General features: G+C 42.8%; 1 protein-coding gene across 1 annotated transcript in view; it reads left to right on the top strand.

The window, feature by feature from the left end:
* LOC135378337 (CD109 antigen-like) overlaps positions 1-18,329 on the top strand; it is an 83,608-nt gene extending 65,279 nt beyond the window's left edge. Inside the window, exons 21-32 of the mRNA XM_064611352.1 lie at positions 304-475; positions 684-872; positions 3,035-3,104; positions 3,462-3,642; positions 5,602-5,694; positions 6,663-6,840; positions 6,947-7,176; positions 7,738-7,899; positions 11,591-11,787; positions 12,217-12,391; positions 13,825-13,930; positions 15,116-18,329. Coding sequence (XP_064467422.1) covers positions 304-475; positions 684-872; positions 3,035-3,104; positions 3,462-3,642; positions 5,602-5,694; positions 6,663-6,840; positions 6,947-7,176; positions 7,738-7,899; positions 11,591-11,787; positions 12,217-12,391; positions 13,825-13,930; positions 15,116-15,300 — 1,938 coding nt within the window. The 3' untranslated portion in view covers positions 15,301-18,329. The remainder of the gene's footprint in view (positions 1-303; positions 476-683; positions 873-3,034; positions 3,105-3,461; positions 3,643-5,601; positions 5,695-6,662; positions 6,841-6,946; positions 7,177-7,737; positions 7,900-11,590; positions 11,788-12,216; positions 12,392-13,824; positions 13,931-15,115) is intronic.
* Positions 18,330-19,763: the final 1,434 nt, after the last annotated feature.

Genomic DNA, 19,763 nt, shown 5'->3' with positions numbered 1-19,763 from the left:
TTTTTTATGTACAGCCACGTATCTGTCTAATTTGTTCATGTGGACTTAATTTGTAAATATATTTTTGTATGCTGCTTATATTAACATTGTATTATCAAATGTTAACCACTCCCCTCTGTATTGCCTCACGGCCCTGAGGGTAAATAATTAAATAAAGGCTTACCAGTAGCCAACTAGGAAGATAAATTTTGCGATTCCAGCATAGTTTCTGAAGTGTGAAATCTTGCTACAAATTTTCACATTAATTAAGGACTCGCGAACATTAAGGGTTTTACAGTAAAACGTGTGCTTGTTGATGTGCAGGCAGATGGTGTTGCTGTGCATACACACACTTCCCTTTTGATGGACCTGCGAGCCCAAGCGTACAACATTAAGTTCATGGACCTTAACGTCACTGAGGATCCCATCATTCCGTTTGAGGCCCAGTACAGGAGGTACATGTTCGGGTCTCCTGAAGCCCACATTTCTGTCATGGGTAAGGCACCACTTATTGTACAGTGTGGTAGGCACAGGGGGAACGCCCCAGAGGAAATGTTGGGGCTTTCCTTCTACTCTTGCTGTATCACTATGTTATTTCTTCTGGATACTACTGTACTACTACATACTGCGCATTATGACGTGTCATGGCTGCTCAAGATTCACTTCTTCTGTGCTCAAATAGTGTGTGTTCTATGGGTCTGCAGGTGATGTGGTGGGTGCTCCCATGGAAGGTCCCATCCTTCCTGAGCAGTTCAGATTCTCAGCAGCACTCAAGTCCGGAGAACATTCAATGTTCAGCTTCGCTTACAACATCCTCACTCTCAACTACCTTCGCCTCACCGACCAACTGACGAAAGAAAACTCAAAGCCCTTTTTTGATCACCTCAACAAAGGTAAAGTTCTAATGATTGCATATCGAATATCAATAAACGAAACAAATCAGCACTGTTTTTTTTTTCCTAGCATAGACATAGCATTTATGGTGTATTTCTCAAAAGAATGGCTAATTCCAATGATAAAGTTTGGACTGGCGACGGAATGAGGATAGAGGTGCGGAGTACAAAGGTGACCAGTGGACCGTGAAAACGTGAATACAGAGGTGGTCTCAGGAGAGAGTCAAACGAAGAGAATATGGAAAGAAAAATGGAGAGCTGTTTTACAGACCATAACCCCCTTTTTATCCTTAATTTCTGGAACGTCACCTACATACGTTCTCGTTTCCTGCGTACCGTAATTTCACGCGTATAAGCCACACCGCAGATAAGCCGCAGGACGCGTTTTTAGGAACGTTTTGAAAATTTTCAGTCAGATAAGCCGCATTCGCAGATAAGCCGTGGGCAATACGAGACGACTGATTTATGCGACAAAGGAGACCATAGAGAAGGCCATAAACCCTGTGGTCCATACTCCGGGATCAGCAAAGTGTACAACAAAGCAGGTTAGTTCTAGAGTTCTACCAAGATCGGATTGTACCCTTGTTGGGGTTTTTTCGTGGATTGATGGGTCAGTGGTCTTCCAGAAGACGTGAGTCATTATAACCACTTTCGTTAAAGCTACTTGGGGGAATGCACCAGGAAGATCAATCTACTCGAATGTGGACCCGTCCCTGTTAAGCACTGTTCGTGCATCGGCAGGGCAGTGCTGTTCCAGAGACACTGTCGGCCCTTTCGTTAAAACCGGCGTATGGGGAAAATACCAGGAAAGAATAGTCATCAGATAAGCCACACCGGTGGATAAGCAGCAGAGCACCCGTGAGAAAAAAAAAATCGCGCATAAGCCGCGGCTAATACGCGTGAAATTACGGTAATCCCTTGGACTCGCGTTATGTTGCGCTTCTGATGCCCCTGCGTTTGTATTTATGTTATTTTCATTTTTACCTGTATTTGCATCCTTTCCATCACCCTGTTACCCTCTCATACCAAAACTCCCCCATCAACTCTATGTATGTTCCTGTACCATGTTCATATTTTTGCAACCTGAAGAAGTGCAGTCTCGTCCACAAAAGTCTCGTTACCATGTGTAAATAAATAAGTTGCTCCTACCGTTTAATATCACTCTTTGATTTACTCACCGGCAACTTGACATCGCCTATTTTTCTGCCTTCGTATCTTCTAGTACATGCACACTGTTTAGGAGCCAATATCTCAATTGTTCTTTCTACGCTTAAAGGGGCACTACAATGCAAAAACAACTAGCTCTTAAATGGAAGTCCATGTTTCAATTAGCATAATACAAGCAAAATTAGTTCACACGGCGCTACCGTTTAGAAAAAAAAAAACGCAATGAAAACAGAGCTGTCTTTGGCAGCAACGAATGGGATCCCCAGGAGGCAAAGATTGGCGGCATCCAATGAGACAGCAGAAGCGTGCGCATACCTATCATGGCCGTGTGGATTTGGAACGGGTTCGATCATAGTGTTCATTATATGCGCAGCATAATGCTCAGTGCTGCAGTTTTCAGTACAGATTCACTGAATTGTAGCCCACAACAGTTCTCGTGAATGTTCCATTGATAACATTTATCTTCACGTCCTTCGGACACCGCTTCGCAACATGCACTGTGTTTTTCACCGGGACTGTTCCATGGCGTGGCACACACGTGCACGCATAGCATGGACTATAAACACCTATGCATGAGCTGAAACGACGTTCACTGCTTAGCGCCGAAGCAGGAAAGAGCCCGGTATAATTTCAATTGTAGCTCTGTAACGGAATCAAAGTTTTGAATTATGATGACAAGTACGAAATTCACATAGCGTGGAACGCAATTTGAGGTGAACTTTTGCATTTTAGTGCCCCTTTAACTTAACCTAGCCTAGACTTTTGGATTACAGCTTCCACTGAGTGTGCACTGTTTAAGTTCCATCACTGCAATTCGTAAAATGTAAATTCTAATTTGTGAAATGTAATTTGTTGAAAATCCATAAAATGTAATAAACAATCCATGAACAAGCATCTGGTCGATGTCTAGGTGAATCTTGGTCGATCTTTAAAGTCATTTCCTTGCTCCTTCAAATTTATGCAGTATGAATGTGTGCTCTCTCTATTCTTTCTAGAATATATCTATCAGAGTGGATTCTGTAAGAATGGCGCATTTACAATGTTCAAGAGGGAGCCAAGCGTTTGGTGAGGAAGCTGTTTTGTACATTTTAGAATAATGAAACACTAACACCTTTCAACACCTTAAACATCTAAGGAAGTTGTGTGGTTAATCCTAGATCAGCATCCATCACGTGGCAATAGTTTTTTTTTCCACTGTTTTTCTATTCATTTTTTTATTGCAATTTTGAGATGACATCTGCATTACCGACATACCAAATGAATAATCCTGTAATTGTGCTCTGTTATCGCTGCACACTGTGAGACAAGTCTCAAGCCATCACTAAATATTTTAAACTTGATGATTTGCTCAGAAAGCAGAACACTGCACACTAAGTTGACATTATTCAATGATGCATCTAAAATTATTGTCATTCTCTTTAGGTTGACGGCGTTCTGCATCCGAATGTATCAGTACGCACAGTTCCCAGACTGGGAATACATTATATACATCGACCGGAAGATAATTTCAGATGGCATTCTATTCGTGCTGAGACATCAGAATGATGATGGCTCTTTCTATGAAACTACATCCTCACCCTGGAACAGAAGAATGTCGTCCATGGTATGGTTTTGACAAACAAAAGTGCTACCAAACGTGTTTGCTGCTATGGCTCCACCGTAGCAGAGATGTTCCAAGCAGATGCATGTAGGCATCATTCCAAGCAATGATGTTCCAAGCAGAGGGGCGCGAGGGGCAACTGCACAGAGCACCTTTGGCATATAGGGTGCTGGACAACGGGCACCGGCTCTGGGTTGCGGGAGCTACTGCAGTTGGGGAATAAAGTACAAGCTGAGAGAATTTTCACCGTAGAATTTAGAATCTATAGTCATGTTCAACTTAAGGAGGAAAAGAAATCTAGTCCGTCAGCTCTCAAAATATTACTGCACCGCAGATAGGATGGCTGGCCACAGGGACGTCACTCTCCCTCCTCCACCAGATAATGTAATCCATCATACTCACTCTGCTTCCGTATTGGCTGTTAAGACTGACCGCATGACACTACGCGAGCCCACCCCCATGGTTGCACTGCATTATTTCTCCTGGCACGCTATTGTGTCTCCTTATCTTCAACGGCGTATGTAGATGACATACTAGATTTCTTTTCCTTCTTAAGTTGAACACGACTATAGTTTTTCTATTGCATGTTGCTTCTTTTTTTTTTTACTTAAAATTTTTCTGAAGAGGCCCTAAGTGCAGAACGTTTATACAACAAAATTAATTGCCTGCTACGTGTGCATAGCTAAATATCAGGGACACAGGTGTAAATTCTATGCTCAAATTTTTTTTCAACACTTTTGCACTTTAAGACGCCATTCGGTTTGCCATTATCAACATTCGGTTGATTATCTCGACAGAGTGCATTGTTTTCCCATATCTCGTCACATCTCGTAAGAGCACATTGCGTTCCTAAGTTCTAAGTGGCTTCATCGTCAAGGGATCACAAAGTTGAAGTTATAGGGTGACAATTATCTAACTTCGTGACAGGAAACACATTCACTATAACGCCCAGCTTAACATGTTCACGACCCCAGATCTCAGCACACAGGTTACAAGTAGGGTTCCATCTTCTCTCTGTTTGGTGGGACAAATTCAGTAGATGTTTTTCTGTGTTTATTTTGCTCTCGAGAAATTGGTGCATTTTGGATAATGTTGCAGCATCTAGCTTATTTACCCTCCGACAACAGGCATATTTGGACTGTGAAACGAGCAACCACGATTGCTTTACATCGTAAAAAAGTGTAATCGAAGTTCTTTCTTTGAAAACAGGGAGGGCAGCGTAGTAATCTAAAATTGGCACTCGGCAAATCTTGTAGAAAATGCTGGCATACTTGCCAAACTTCTCATTAGGAATGACTGAGCGTTAGCTGACCTGTAGCACACAAGAATTCTTGGTTCTACATGGGCTCTGGAAACCCCTCAAGTCCTTCTGGGAGCCCGTAAGAGCATGAGTGAAGTTAAAGTCACTTTGTGATCCAGCAGAGATTACAGGCGATGAGAGATCACGTCAGTAGATCATCTTCCAAGGTCATGCTGCTTCACGCATTGCTGACATTTGAGGGCATTTTTCTCTATCAAATTGCACAGTGATAAGCAGGGCCGGCGAGAAGGAGGGGGGGGGGATGGCGCCCCAGGGCCCGGGCCTCTTCAGGGACCCGCACGACTCACGGCCCATCGTAATCATATAAAGAGTTTATGTCATCAAGACGTGAAGAAGGGGCACAGGCATGATCCATCCCCGGGGTCCGTAATTTCTCTCGCCGGCCCTGGTGATAAGGCACTGTTCCGCGAAAATATTTTGCACGTTTGCTCCAGATGGATTTCAATTAAGCATGTTTACGAGCACTTTTAAACACCAGTTTGTTGCTCCTTTAAACCAGAAATGTGGAGCCCTAGTTAAAAGGCTTTGCTTGCCATGGTTTTGTTGTATACTATAATTGCAGGACAGGACAAATCTTACCAACCTCCGCAACCTGCATGTAATATGTATCGTCGTAACAGTCTTACTTCATTTGCTTCCAGACCCTTGGGCGAGACAACAAGTACCACCTGAAGAACGTTACTCTCACAGCCCATGTGCTCATAACTCTCACTAGGACATCTGACCTGACTGGGGTGAGAAATAAAAAAAATTTAGGTCTCAAGGACGTCTGTGTTTAGATTGTTGTTGTTAGACGCTGTTTAGGTCCTTTACGTCTGTGTTTATTCACTGCGTAAAATACCATCTCACTTTCTTTCATCTTTAATTTGAACTCTGCCCTAAAACATGTAACGCTGCTGAAACATTGTCCCACCTGATGGCACATGACTTCACACCACCACCATAGTATTGCTTGTGTTTTGTTTTTGTGCACATTTTGCAGTTTTACATGCATTTATAAACACTCAAGACAAGCAAATTGCACTTGCTAAGGCCTTCTCTTCTGAACTCTCTTCTGAACTGGAGCATTTGTTTGAAATGTGTGCACATACAAGCTTGTTCACAATGTACTGCTTGCAACACACTTGTCTCAAGAAGTCACGAGCACACTACCAGCAACGACAGTCTTTATGCAGTATCACTGAATACATCACACTGCCCCCCCACCCCCCACCCCACCCCTCCGAGTCCACCTCTTTCATAGGTGACACTGCAAATAGGGGACACCGGAGGAGTGTGTCCAATGTAGTACATTTGGCACCTGGAGCACATTACATTGTGAGCAGCATACACATTCTAGATACCCTGTACTTTTGTGTGCTCCACGAAGCAGTCATCTGCATGTCCTCCAACAGTACATTGTGGTGTCATAGCCAAATGCCATTCAGGCATTCTATTTCTGTCCCAATTTTATTCCCCCCCCCTCATTCTTGCCCATAACAATGGATTGTCTCATAATACCACATCAGAAACGGGATGACTAGGGCGATACAGGGCGACAACCTACCAGGTACTTCATTGTTCTTTTTTAGGTGCTTCTCCACATTGCATGGTTATGTTGAGTTGTATCAGAGTTCATTAGAGTGTGTTCATGTCTAAGCTATACTGAAACCATGACACAAAAGAGATTTATAAACGACTTGCACGGCTATGCCATTCGTAGTACATCAAGCTGAAGGCATCAAACGCCAGAAGAGAAGCTGTGAGATTTCTAGAGAAAGAACTAGCATCTCTCGAGGATCCATACGCCATTGCCATTACAACATATGCTCTTATGGAGGCCGGGTCTATCGAAGCTGAAGCTGGCTACAGGATTCTAGACTCCATGAAGAAAGATGCAGGTGACGCTGCATGCTTATCATTGTATACTGACAGAAAACAATAATCCAGATCTGCTAAGGATAAGGTACTTCTTTCGACACTGTAGTGTTTCGTGTGATTTTGCAGAGGGTGCGACCTATTGGAGCAGAGTGCCCATACCTCCTCCAACAATCATCTCCCAAAGCCAACGGCCATTCCTGATGCCACGATGGCCACACCCGGAAGATTCTGTCGCTGTCGAAACCACTGCCTATGCCCTTCTGATATACCTCAAGCAGGGAGGCTTCCTTCAAGACCAAATTGTAAAATGGCTAAGTCGCATGCGCTATAGCGACTTTGGGTTTGTTGGAGCACAGGTAAGCATTTGTTTAGACAATACTGTGTAGAGACTACTAAGCACACGTGGTGGCAGTGAGGATTTAGCGAATGGCCTGAAGAGGACATTAGCAATGTTTAGGCAACACAAGGGCAACGTCTCGGCAACATAATCTGCTACTAGGGTTATTGCCTTCATGTTTTCAGTGCAGATGTACTGCACATGTATTAAATGTTGATTTCTAGACTGTAGGATATGAGGGTGTGATTAACGGTGAATGTTGTCCCTGGAATGTTGGTGCAGTGTGTCAGTGCAGTATTCCTGCAATGTTGTTTCTATAATGTTGCTGCAATATAACAAGGGCGGACATTAGCAACGTCACGTGGTGGCCACCACGTGGCGATCATCTATGTCGTGCACGATTGCATGCTTCTGCACATTTTATAAGCCCTCACATTCGGTGACCGTCTATTGCAATACGATAATCTATTTCATATGGTTTTGGTTGTATATTTATTTGATTATTTGTAGTGTTATTTTATGATTTCGTTGCGTATGTGTGTGAAGTAAGGCCACACTAATTTCTCTTGTCATTTCCCAGGACACAGTCGTTGCCCTGGAGGCTCTCACAGAGTATTCCTTTAGGACCCATGTTCGAGGCATCACAGAAATGCACGTTACGGTTGAATCGTCTTCAAATCCTGGAAACAAGGCAGTTCTTTATGTTGCTCCAGGCAGTTTGGCCAGCAGAAAGACTTACGAGGTATGATCAGAAGAAAAGTTCTATTTGTCAAGAACCGGTTACCGTATTTTCCGGTGTATAACGGAAAAAAGTGTCACAAAGGCGCACTGCACATTATACATCAGAGCGTTTCCCGGAAGATCGACTTTTAGGAGGATGTCGGTGACTTGTAGCCTAGGAATAGCCAATGTAGTTCAAGTAATAGTTCAATGCGGCACCTCTTAGGTAGTTATGATGGGGTAGATCTCCGACAAATAAAGGACACTAGGCTTCTTAGGTCCTGGATGGATAGCTGCTTCCCTTTGCAGTGGTATTGCTCCTGACTGAGGGCGACATATAGCACGCATGAATCAGCAGAGGGTCAATGACCCCAGGGGACTTCAGAACACTAGTGTTCCCTGGTGTTTTCACGTGGCATCACATTCTCTAGATGACCACTGAGGTGGCAGACCTGTACTTTAAAATAGAGGCCGTACCTTGCAGGTAAATAACCCAGTCAACACAGAAAGTTGCAGTAATGTTGCAGTAACGTTGCTGCAATGTTTCACAACCAAACGCAATGTTACCACAACATCATTTTCTCAATGTTGAAACAATGCTGCTGACACAATGTTGTGGGGGCAATGTTGTGGCAGTGCTGCAAGAACATTGCTGACACTCGATATGAAAAGGACAGAGTAATCACAAAGGAGCAAATTGACGCAGACAAGCAGATCGGCGGCGTTTCCCTAGTAGCACATATTGTGACCCCGATGTTGCAGCAATGTTGCGAACGTTGTCCAATGGGGGGCAACGTTTTTCAACCTTGCATGGTAGGAAAGCGCACAGAAGACACGGACAAAAGAAGACGACACCACTTGCGCTTTTCAACATTTCACAACATACCTGCAACATTATCAAGAGTGGACCAACATTACTTGACATTCAGCAATGTTCAAGCAACATGGCAGGGGAACGTTTGAGGAACGTTGCAGCCGAACATTCCTGTAGCATTGTCAGAAGTGGACCAACGTTACTTGACATTCACCAATCTTCATGCAACATTGCAGAGCAACGCTGGAGGAACATTGTGGCTCTATATCTTTCCTGAACGTTGTGTCAGGGTGTCGGAGTGAACCGAAAACCGGAACCGAAAACCGAAAAAAATCCGCTATTTTGGTGCGAACCGGAACGGAATCGAAACCGTATACGTTTTTTTCGCTCAGGAGGGAAACCGAAAAATATATTTAACGGTTTTCGGTCCAAAATAAAACTTCGCCGGTTTGGACTACGGATAGGCGAATGAAACAGACGTCGTGTGCTCTGAAGTCATGTCATGGGTACCATACGAGGGTTACGGTTACGGTGGAATGTATGTCGATATACTATGACCCTTAGGCTCCCTTTGTAACGGTTTATCGTTCGCGCACGCACACAGGCTTAGAGGTACATGTGACTCTCTAGCAATGTGCCGTACTGTTCGTTCTAATTTGATCCCCGCAAACTCTCCTCAACTAAACAGCGACCCAAGGGGGCTGCATAACGGCTTCTTTGTATGTAATGTCGTGCAACGCGTCCCTTGTTTGAGAGCAGCTAAGTTGAATACATTTACGTATACGCGAGGCCAAGCCCGTGCGAAGTGGCAACTCTTTTGTGGACAGGACAGAAAGAAAATAAAACGTGGCCGTCGAGCGCATTTGTGAGTGAAGGTGTTCCTCGATTTGCGTCGTACTCGTGCGGTAGTGCTTGCTGGCTAGACAGTAGCAACAGACATTCGGATGGGACGCGATCGCTCCAACCCAGCAAGAACGTACTTTACGTATGACATCACGACAAACAAGTCTGTTTGTAGCATGTGCTTCAAGAAAGGAGAAAGCCTATTTGAACAGACAGTAACCTACAGGAACCAAGAGCTACCAATTTCACAGCTGTCTATTAATATTAAATACCATGTATGCGGAATAAACGGGTTTACATTTTGTAACATTGCTTTTTTTTTTGTGGGGATAAATATTCCCAGCGGAAAGCGGAAAGGAGAAAGCGGAACCGGTTAAAAACCGGTATGAACCGTTATTTTTTTGCTCCGGAGCAGAACCGGTACCGGATCGTTTATGATGTAACAGGAACGAAAACCGGAACGAAAAACGTTTCGGTTCGACACCCTGCGTTGTGTATTGACTTTCCAGCAACATAACACTGCATAACACTCTGACCAACAGGGGAAACCTACTGGTTTTACATGTCCAAACAGCAGGTAATCACATTAGAGACGAAAGCCTGAATTAAAAACACAGTATATGACAGGGAGGGATGTGAAAAATGTTGTCAAGTTCACTTGACTCTTGCATATGCAAGTGCTAACTTCAAAGACGCATGCTGGTCACCGTTGCAAACGTTGTACACCCTGCTACACTTAATGAGTACACCCCAACACGTTGCATTTTAGTATATGCTCCATCCTGTTCGCAAATAGGCTACCTCTATATCCAAGTAGTATACCCAAGCGGTCTCCCCTAGCTAGCCCCACCCCAGTAAGTGAAGCGGAGATTTGCGGAGCTGAAGTCGGCTGCCAGTGGCGTACAAGTGCTTGCAGTCGACATGCGTCTATCTTCTGACGCAGAAAAAATATAAGAAAAGAAGAAGAAATAAATAGCGCACAAATACCTCCACCAACCTCTTGCCAATATTACCTAAATGTTGTTATGTATAACTTTGCCTGTATGTGGAATGTTGCAGTTGTCATGTTGCAGCAACGTTGAAATAACATTTTCTAGCAATGTTGCTAGAATGTGGCCTGAAGAGGACATTAGCAATGTTTAGGCAACGCAAGGGCAACGTTTCGGCAACATAATCTGCTACTAGGGTTATTGCCTTCATGTTTTCACTGCAGATGCAATGCACATGTATTAAATGTTGATTTCTAGACTGTAGGATATGAGGGTGTGATTAACGATGAATGTTGTCCCTGGAATGTTGGTGCAATGTGTCAGTGCAGTATTCCTGCAATGTTGTTTCTATAATGTTGCTGCAATATAACAAGGGCGGACATTAGCAATATGACATGGCAACATTGCTGCAATATTACTGCAACAATTTTTTTTTACTGGTAAACTGTAATAATAAATTATGTTATACACGGCGTGCATGCTTTTGTTGCTATGCACAATGAGGACGATACAGAGCCTGGTTCCTGCTCAAAACTAAAGAACTGGGAATTGCATTTCGTTGGTGCACGTTATCTATCGGTGCACGTTATACACGTAACTTTTTTAAATTTTTGCTAACTTTAAGGGGTGTGCGTTATTCACATCGGTGCACGTTATACACCGGAAAATAATTAACCGCAAGCTGTCGATTTCAGACAAGTATGTTGCAAGCTGTACATTGCATGGGAACTTGCATGTCCAGTATGAAATGAGGGGAGCAGCATGGGAATCAGTCCCACTGGTACTAACACCAAACAAAGACTTGGAACATCAGTACAAAGTCTTTTCACAGACACTTGTCCTGTGCAGATTCCAATTTGCCCTCCTTGCTTGCTTGCCCTCACGTCTGCAATGGTTTGTTGCTGGAAGAGCTTTTCAGTACTCCCAATTTTAGTGCCAGGACAAATAAATACATTGTGACACAATGGCAAAACAAAAACAAGACAAAAATGGAACAACAAAATGACATCATTTTGTTTTCAAAATGCAGGAACTGCCTTATATTGCCATGTTCAATGTGTGTCCAGGTTCAACCCAATGTATGGGGACATTGTGACGTGTTGGCCAAGGGTGCTGGCTTGTCGCTCGTCCAACTTGACGTTTCTTACAATGTCGACCGAAACTTCCTGCTCATCCCACCTGCCAACGATGCTTTTGACCTGACACTGGAAGCAAAATACTCTGGAAGAAACAGGTCGCATATCAACATTAAGAGCTGTGCTAAGTAAGATCTCACAGTTTTTCTTTTTTTTTAATGTGGATATTGTGCTGCCCAATACATCGACAGCATGTGAACTAACTTGACAATGGTTAGAAGAAGAAAAAGAAAAATTAGAGGGTGAAAAGATTTGCAGGAGATTGTGAGCAATTTGAGACATGTGCGTATTCGGTAGTAGGCGAGCACATACAATTAAGAACATTTTGATGCATGAGAGTGTTTCAATGACATTTAGTCAAGGCGAAGCGTGTGTTTTATAACTGCATCGTAAAATTTTGCTACTGTAGGTTCATGTAGCTACTGAGCAGTACATGTTTTCCACAGTGCCAGCAATAATAATGTGTACTTTTGCTGCATCTCATAGAGGCCTCTTGATCACCACTTCCTGTCTTATGCGCTTCATTTTTTCTCTGATTGTCACTCACATATTATCAGGTGGAAGCTTACAAGAGTGAGCCCCACAAGCGGTGCAGCAGTTTTGGAGCTCGACATTCCAACAGGGTACATGAACTACCGCCCTGCCTTGGACACGTACGTCAAAGAAGGAAGTGTTCCACACCTACGAATGGCTAAAGTGCTGCCACGGACTGCAGTTTTCATGTTTGACCATGTACGTGTTATGCAGAATTGAAGATATTTCTACACTACCCAGCTGTCCGATGATGCGACAGGCTGATAATTCTTATAGTATTCAATACAAGGCATGCCGTTATGGTAAACGTCATGCTAGTTGCAGAAAAGCTAAGGGAAGAGCCTCAGGACGAAAGTCACTGATATTTCGAGTCATGGGGCGGCACTCTGCTCCTTCACCCTCTCACATTGGGGGTGAAGGAAAGATGCGTCTCCGAAGAAGAATGAACAAAATAAAGAAGAAATTGTGTTCTTTCACTAATTTTTTGCAGGCGATCTATCGAACGAATTTTTGTTCTGAAAACGGTAACGGTATCAGGTGACCGAAGGGACCAGATGTACTCATTGGGACGACCTTGTAGCTTTTATAATTGAAAAGTTAATTAACGATTTTTAGGTAATTAGTCATTCGACGGTTGAGCAGCAGATGGCCAAGAACGTCCACCGGCACTGAGACAATAGAAGTGAAAACAGGATGTCTATCGAGAAAAAAAAAACATTCTGTAGATCAACAGCATTCATGGTAAAATCCAGCTGTGCTTTTATGGCTGGGTTGAACAAGCTGTGTCCTTAAAGGGGTTGAGACACTTTCATAGATGTGGTTCATTACATCTTGGATGCATTGCAAGCCAGAATACTGAGGAAAAAATAATTATTCTTCGTGTCGTACTTAGCGATACACAAGTACTCGAATACACTCCCGAGCAAAGTGCAGACGTCAGAGAGCTCAGAGTTACGTCCGTTCCCGTTGGCAGCCGCAAGCACGTGAATTCTTGTGCGCTGCCTCAGTGGCAACAGCGAGGGCTGTGATGTCAGAACTGCACGAGTTTCAGTATTCAAAGTACGTTTTCTCCGCTTCTATTACCCTCCCCACTGTGAAACTTTCAATGCAGGTTCACATCGGTGCAAAGAACCGTCTTTTATGTTTATCTGGGATGACCTGTCGCAACCCCTTTAAGGCTGATGAAGCTTTCTGTGACAGTAGGAACATTGCTATGTATTGTTATTGTTTCTTAATATGTTGCCCTCTGGTGGTTAAGTATGTGCACAACAAAATGTGTCCACAATGTCATTCTTAGGTTTAACACAACCATAGATGTTGCAGCATTTTGGATATTTTGTTTAGTCTGAATGCATTCACATAGCTCTCACCTGCTCATACAAAGTCACATGTACAGTCAAACTCCTTTATAGCGAACACCTTTTTAACGAAAATACCACTACAGCAAATTTTTTTGCGGTCCCACTGGAGCCCTATAGGTCCAATAATGGACATCCTTTTTAACGAAAATACCTTTACTGCAAATTTTTTTTGCTGTCCCCTGAGTTTCGTTGTAAAGGAGTTTGCAGGACTGTACCAAGTAACCTGAATTATTAAATGAGTCTTTTATTCTTTTTGTTTTTTTCTTGCAGCTGGTAAGCAATTGGACATGCATAAATTTCCTGATTCAAAGGTGGTACCCCGTGGCCAATTCGACGAGATATCTGAAGGCTAAGGTGTACGAGTACAATATTCCAGGTAAGTACATTCCATGTACATTATGTACAGTGTTCCAAGTTCTTTGAAGCTCTCCCTTACGAAAAATTACACGATGTTATTCGAAGTGGTGTACTGGAGCTTATCTGGTAAGTGAGAGATATCTGGCACCCAAGGAAGAGTGAAGCAAAACAAAGCTTCGACAAAACAGTATACAGTATACGTAGGGCCCTCAGTTTTCGGGTTTTATTTTTTGTGAAAATCGGGGGGAGGGGGGGGTATATATCAGGTTGAAAATTAGGACCCGCCAAACAGGGTAAAAATGGGGTGATATACTGAGATGTGATGTATTTCATGTTGAAAAAAAGTGAAAGAATATTTATTAAGCGACGGGGATAATTCACTGTATCACCGCTAAGGCTTGCTTTGATTGGTCGGTGTTGCGGCTGGGGCGATTACAGTCGTTTTAAATGTGTTATACTAGTTGGAGCGGCAGCCGCGGGCTTATGCGGGTCGCCAGACGCGAAGCCAAGCAAAGCGCTGCCACAGTTTCGGCATTGCAGCGATTGCCGTAGCTTGCGAGTGTGCGGATTAAGTCCTTGGTTTGCACGTTTGCAAGCCCAGTTTACGAGTTTTATCGGGTTAATCCCTAACTATTTTTATGTAAATCGGGGGTAGGGCGGGGGGAACGGTCTTTGTCGGGTTTTACCCGAAAACCGAGGGCCCTAAGCATACCACCTACGTAATGCATAGCCTGCTCAGAATTATGTATAAACTGATTTCCTCACACATCTGCAAACATCAACTGTACACTGCAAATAGCCTTTGCATGCATCCTGCCACATATCTCATTCACCGTGTACCGGTACAGCTCGCAAAAAGGCCTGCCTGAATTAATTTAAAAAGCTGTAAATGGACTGTATATCACCTTCTCAAGTTTATCTAAGGTGCAAACACAAACATATGCACGTAACAGCCTTGTGAGGCAACAGAATCAACGTTTTATTATCTACCTGGTTGCGTTATGTACAAAGCATGAAAGAGGAACATGCAATGTCGTTGTAGATACTCAATAAACATTGTGACATCAAGCTTCTTGATATGCATAGTTGCTCCTTTTGTTTGACAACGGTGAGTTCGCTCCTACATCAAGACCTACAAGCAGTTGTTTACCACAGCACCTCTACTCTTTCACCATCTAACAGATATAAATCCTCTCCCCAACAGAAAACTACAAGGAGACAATCTGGGAAAACTATGACCTGTACGTCCTCAACATCTGCGAAGTGTGCGGCTCCTACCAGTGCCCATACTGCCCTTACTTCAGTGCGGCAAGCAGCATAGCAGCCAATGCATTATTAGTGCTCGTGGTAGCCCTGCTCTGTAGAACAGTCGTTGAGACATTCCAGTGACTTCAGCAGTGAATCGACTTTGCCACCTGAACAGTTCACGACACATTCACTGAAACGTTAAACTGAGTCACGCGTGAGTGTGTCACAAAACTGAATGACTTTAATTTTATGAAAGTTGAAAAGTTATGGTGTGCCTTTCTTTTTGTATTGTTTTCGTAATTTTTTTTTTAATGGGGCTCAAAATGATGGATGTAAGAAAGTATATAAGGTTACCAAGAACCAAACAAATATTTGTTAACAGCTTTGCTGTCGTGCTTACGTAACGGTGTGCTTATGTTTGTGAATGGTGAGACTGCAAGTGCAATGAATTATCTCTGTGAGAGACAAGGTATTCACAATGTAAATAGTACATCACTGCCAGGCATAACTTTACAAGTGCCACATTTAAGCACTTCCATCATCAAGTGAACTGCATCTCATTATGGAAATGTGGCTGTATGGCCATTGAAGACACTAAATGTACGGTGTCATCTTTTACTGGGGGTGATATGTACTCGAGCGCACCTAGTTTGAGCTTACCTCCTGGCTTTTAAATAGCTTTTCTTTTTTTTTTTCTTTTTTTCAAATTCAAATTGTCCATTCATTATAAGAAAATTGCACATACAAAAATATACTAGTTGATTGCTGATATGTACATAATGCAATTTTAAGGCTTAGGTAAATTTTTAGGGTTTATGCTTGCTTGCATATTATCATTATGCAAGCATATTGCATTATCAAGCAAGCTGTATGCATCCACATAAGGCAGAGTACAAGGTTCTCCATGGATAGCATGGACCGAATTCTCGTTGTTAGACATGTCTTCCACAGTACCCGTCGCACAAAGCGGCTGAGATCACGGCATCAAGTGGCATTTGGTTAGCAGCATTCGTCCTTCACTCTAACCCACTGCCCACATTACATGCCTCCTTTCCTGTGCGTTTTCTCCAGCTCCTTACGATTACTTTTCATGAAAATGCTCTTTGGTGCAATGTACTATTACGTTGGACAGACACTGCACTTCTAAGTTTATGGATACTAAGTCAAAGCATCTAAAACAACAGAGGTTAGAGATTTAATGATTAAGACCTTAGACAACGAAGAAGTGAGGGAAGCATTCTATTGTACATGCCTCAGTTTTATGGATTATGGATAATGTGGCGCAGCCCAGTCATGTGAACGACAAATGTGCAAGTGATACAGAAGCACATTGTATGGCCCACTTCTGTCCCCTGTCAACCACGAGCTATTCTACTATTGACTATATTTCTTGCACTTGTATTGCCACAGCGTAAGAACAGTGCTATCCCATTTCTGAAGATTTCACTTGCTCTCAAACCTCAGTCAATGGATGTATAAACATATGAAGGGCCCTCCCAGGAATGAAAAACCGCATCTTCTGATTTCAAGACCTTGTAGGGTTACAAGGTACTTGCAGCAAGCATTTACCTTCCATATTTGACCCAGCATCCCCTTGGAGGCTTCTGTCTGCATATCTCGATATATTTGCTACCACGCTAGTACAAACAGCTTGTCTTGCAACAGGAATTTGGTCCGAGGTGTGACACAGGCAAAACGGTCACTCGGAAATGACTACTCTTTTCAAAAGCTTGTTTTGATACGGGTGTACCATGCTCAGCAAACGGCGGTGACTATGATGCTGTTTATCATAGCCACGCAAAATGGTGCTACTTATGGTTGTCATCACCCTAGTCTCTACTTTGAAAAGTTCTAGTTCTAAATTCTGCCAATGTTCACAGGCATGTTATGTCATATAGTTGTGTATAATCTCCTCATCTTGAATTTATTTTAGACCTTAATGTTCAGGATTGCCTGAACTCTGTATCCGCCCTGAGCGTCCACAATCAAACTTCATTACACCAGAGCCTTCACTGAAGGCAGCTTGATAATTTCCAGTACACGCACGCTGTCTTATTTTACATAGCAAATTGAGCAGAGCTGTCGTATCATTACTGACATTTTTAATGAGTCACAAATGCGTGCGTACTATGGGAGTGAATTTTTTTCCATATTTCTGTAGTGAATTTTTTCACCTACTGCACCTCACGTTCGATCCTTGTATTGAATCTTTACACTACTTATCACAAGATTGTCGCTTTGCTCACTGGAAAGGATGCGCAACACCTGACCCAACCCAAGCAGCCATTGTACGGAAGGCTCCGGTACACTGGCATGGTTTGCAGGTATCTTATCAGTGGAGCACTTCATTTTGTAGAGCTGCACAATTAAAGAAAAGCTTCAGTAACCGGCCTGCCCCTACGCACTTGTACTTTCAGCACGTTGTGCTGCTTGGGAACCAGTTAAGCTCTTGCTCTTTCTCTTCTCAAAGTCATTCAAGGCACAGCATACTTCTTGCCTATGGTCATTCATTGACTTTACATCCATGTACTCAAAGCAGTCATTCTTGTGGTGTGGGCTCCTGTGTGTTTGTTACATGGTTAGAAATTACAAACTTTTTGTTTTCATGCGCGTGAATGTCAACCGGTGATTGCAGTGCCTTACATTGTGCCCACACAGTATGAATGTGTCTACCTACTTTTGTACCAGACATGTGTTTCCAGCAGATACGTTATAAAAAATAGATAATCTAGAGTCATCTGTGAACAGTGTCAACAAACAACAATCTGTTTTCTCTCACATGTGTCTGCTTATGTCAACTAAGTGTCCAAGACAACAAGCATGCTTCTGTGTTCACCTTGAGAATCTAGCCCCCGTTTCGTCTTGGGGCATGTTAAGACAGCGTTTACAAGAAAGAAAACATCGGACACAAGCACGCGTGAGGTCTAAGAAATGTACGACCATGCGGTTCTGTTTGTTATACTGTGTGTTGTATAGTGCATTATGCACAAAGCTTCATAAAGTGATACACAGTTATTTCAGTAAATGCCACTCTTATGTCATGTTACTAAAGCACAATATAAATACAGTACACTGCACAAGACAATGCAGATGCTGCAGTGTAGTCTCGTTAAATGAAAAGGTTTAATTTTGGACATAGGACAAGGAATAAAAGAAACTTGAAAATCTGATTACTGTATTTTTTATGTGCCATGCTTTGCCTACAAAGAATTATAGGTAGTGGCTTAAATTTGAATTTCTATACATTATGGTTATGGTCATTATGTAAATATGGTGTATCGCATTATTGGTCCATACGGTGCAGTACTATAAGCACAGGCGTGTCTGCTCCACTGCAACATCGAGCACTGCAGTCGAAGGAGCTGGTTGACGTCTATAAGGCATCTAAATGTAGATGTTAGGAATAGTACTACAAAAATAAAATGTCCGATATCCTGTTCAATGCACAGATACACCTAGCAAATGAAAATAGAAAAGCACCAAAGCAGGATAATAACGTGATAGAAACAAGGTCAATGGCTTCAGCACTGCCTTCAAATGTTGGTACCACTTTGTCAGCATCGAAGTTAGAGCCTGCAAAGGCTTAATGGCTCACTACCCTGATTTGCTGTTTTGTTAATTTAGTTTCAGGAGTGTGTGTTTCCAGAGTGCAGTAAGTATTATAGCTAATTTTGGTCTGTTTTGTTTTCTTCTGCACAGTTCCCTTAGTAGTATACTGTGAAAAATTATACCTTCATGACTATCAGTGAAAAACTACACCTTAGTGACTTCCCTTCAACAGCTGCCATTTTTCCAGCAGTGGCCATTTTCAGCTAAAATTTCCGGACAGGGATGGATCTGGATGAACGAAGAATATATTGCATTTCGGAGTATGTGTCCAAATATGTAATTGATGTACCCTAGCTCATCCTGAGCATCACTGTTACAACTACCAATAAGTGAAGAGGTGCACTTCACTATAGACCGTTTACAGTAGAGTTATCTGGGCGCCGCCATCTTAGCACACGTGACCTTGCGCACCATTGCTTGCCTTCTCTTTCGGCTGCCTGTTGGCACGGCACATGCACGCAGTACAGCGGTGCAACCCAGAGACACTTTCCCCGATTTTCAACTTTTTGCAATAAATTCCGGATGAAGGCTTTGGCTGAAGCTTATACGGTCAGGCGAGTGCTCTTTTTTATATAATTTAAGTTGCATTTGCCTGATTTAGAGTGATATTTCTGCCCTCGTACATCCCACATCATCGGCCCCACTATGCTTGAGTTACTACACATTTCGGCGTTTTTTTGTTCTTTTGTGCGCATGTTACGTTACGTTATGGACACGTTCATAATGTAATATCGTAAGATCATGATTTCTTGCTTTTTATTGCAAGAGTTGTGGTACAAGTACCTGGGGAAGATACGCATGTATAAGGGCTGTTATGTTTTCGTTATGAAGTAGCATACCTTTTTGTTGATTTCAGATGTATGCAATTACATGATCAACAAGATAGAGGGAGACGGAATGCACGCGCTGAACTACAGAGGGTTTGCAAAGGGAACAAATGTGTTTGACAGTGGCCATGTCGGTGTAGTACTGTGCCAGTGCAACGATAGTGTATG

This window comes from Ornithodoros turicata, chromosome 1 (genome assembly GCF_037126465.1).
Source record: "Ornithodoros turicata isolate Travis chromosome 1, ASM3712646v1, whole genome shotgun sequence".
NCBI lineage: Eukaryota > Metazoa > Arthropoda > Arachnida > Ixodida > Argasidae > Ornithodoros > Ornithodoros turicata.
The sequence above is the reverse complement of the archived record's forward strand: the minus strand, read 5'-3'. Positions and strand labels throughout refer to the sequence as shown.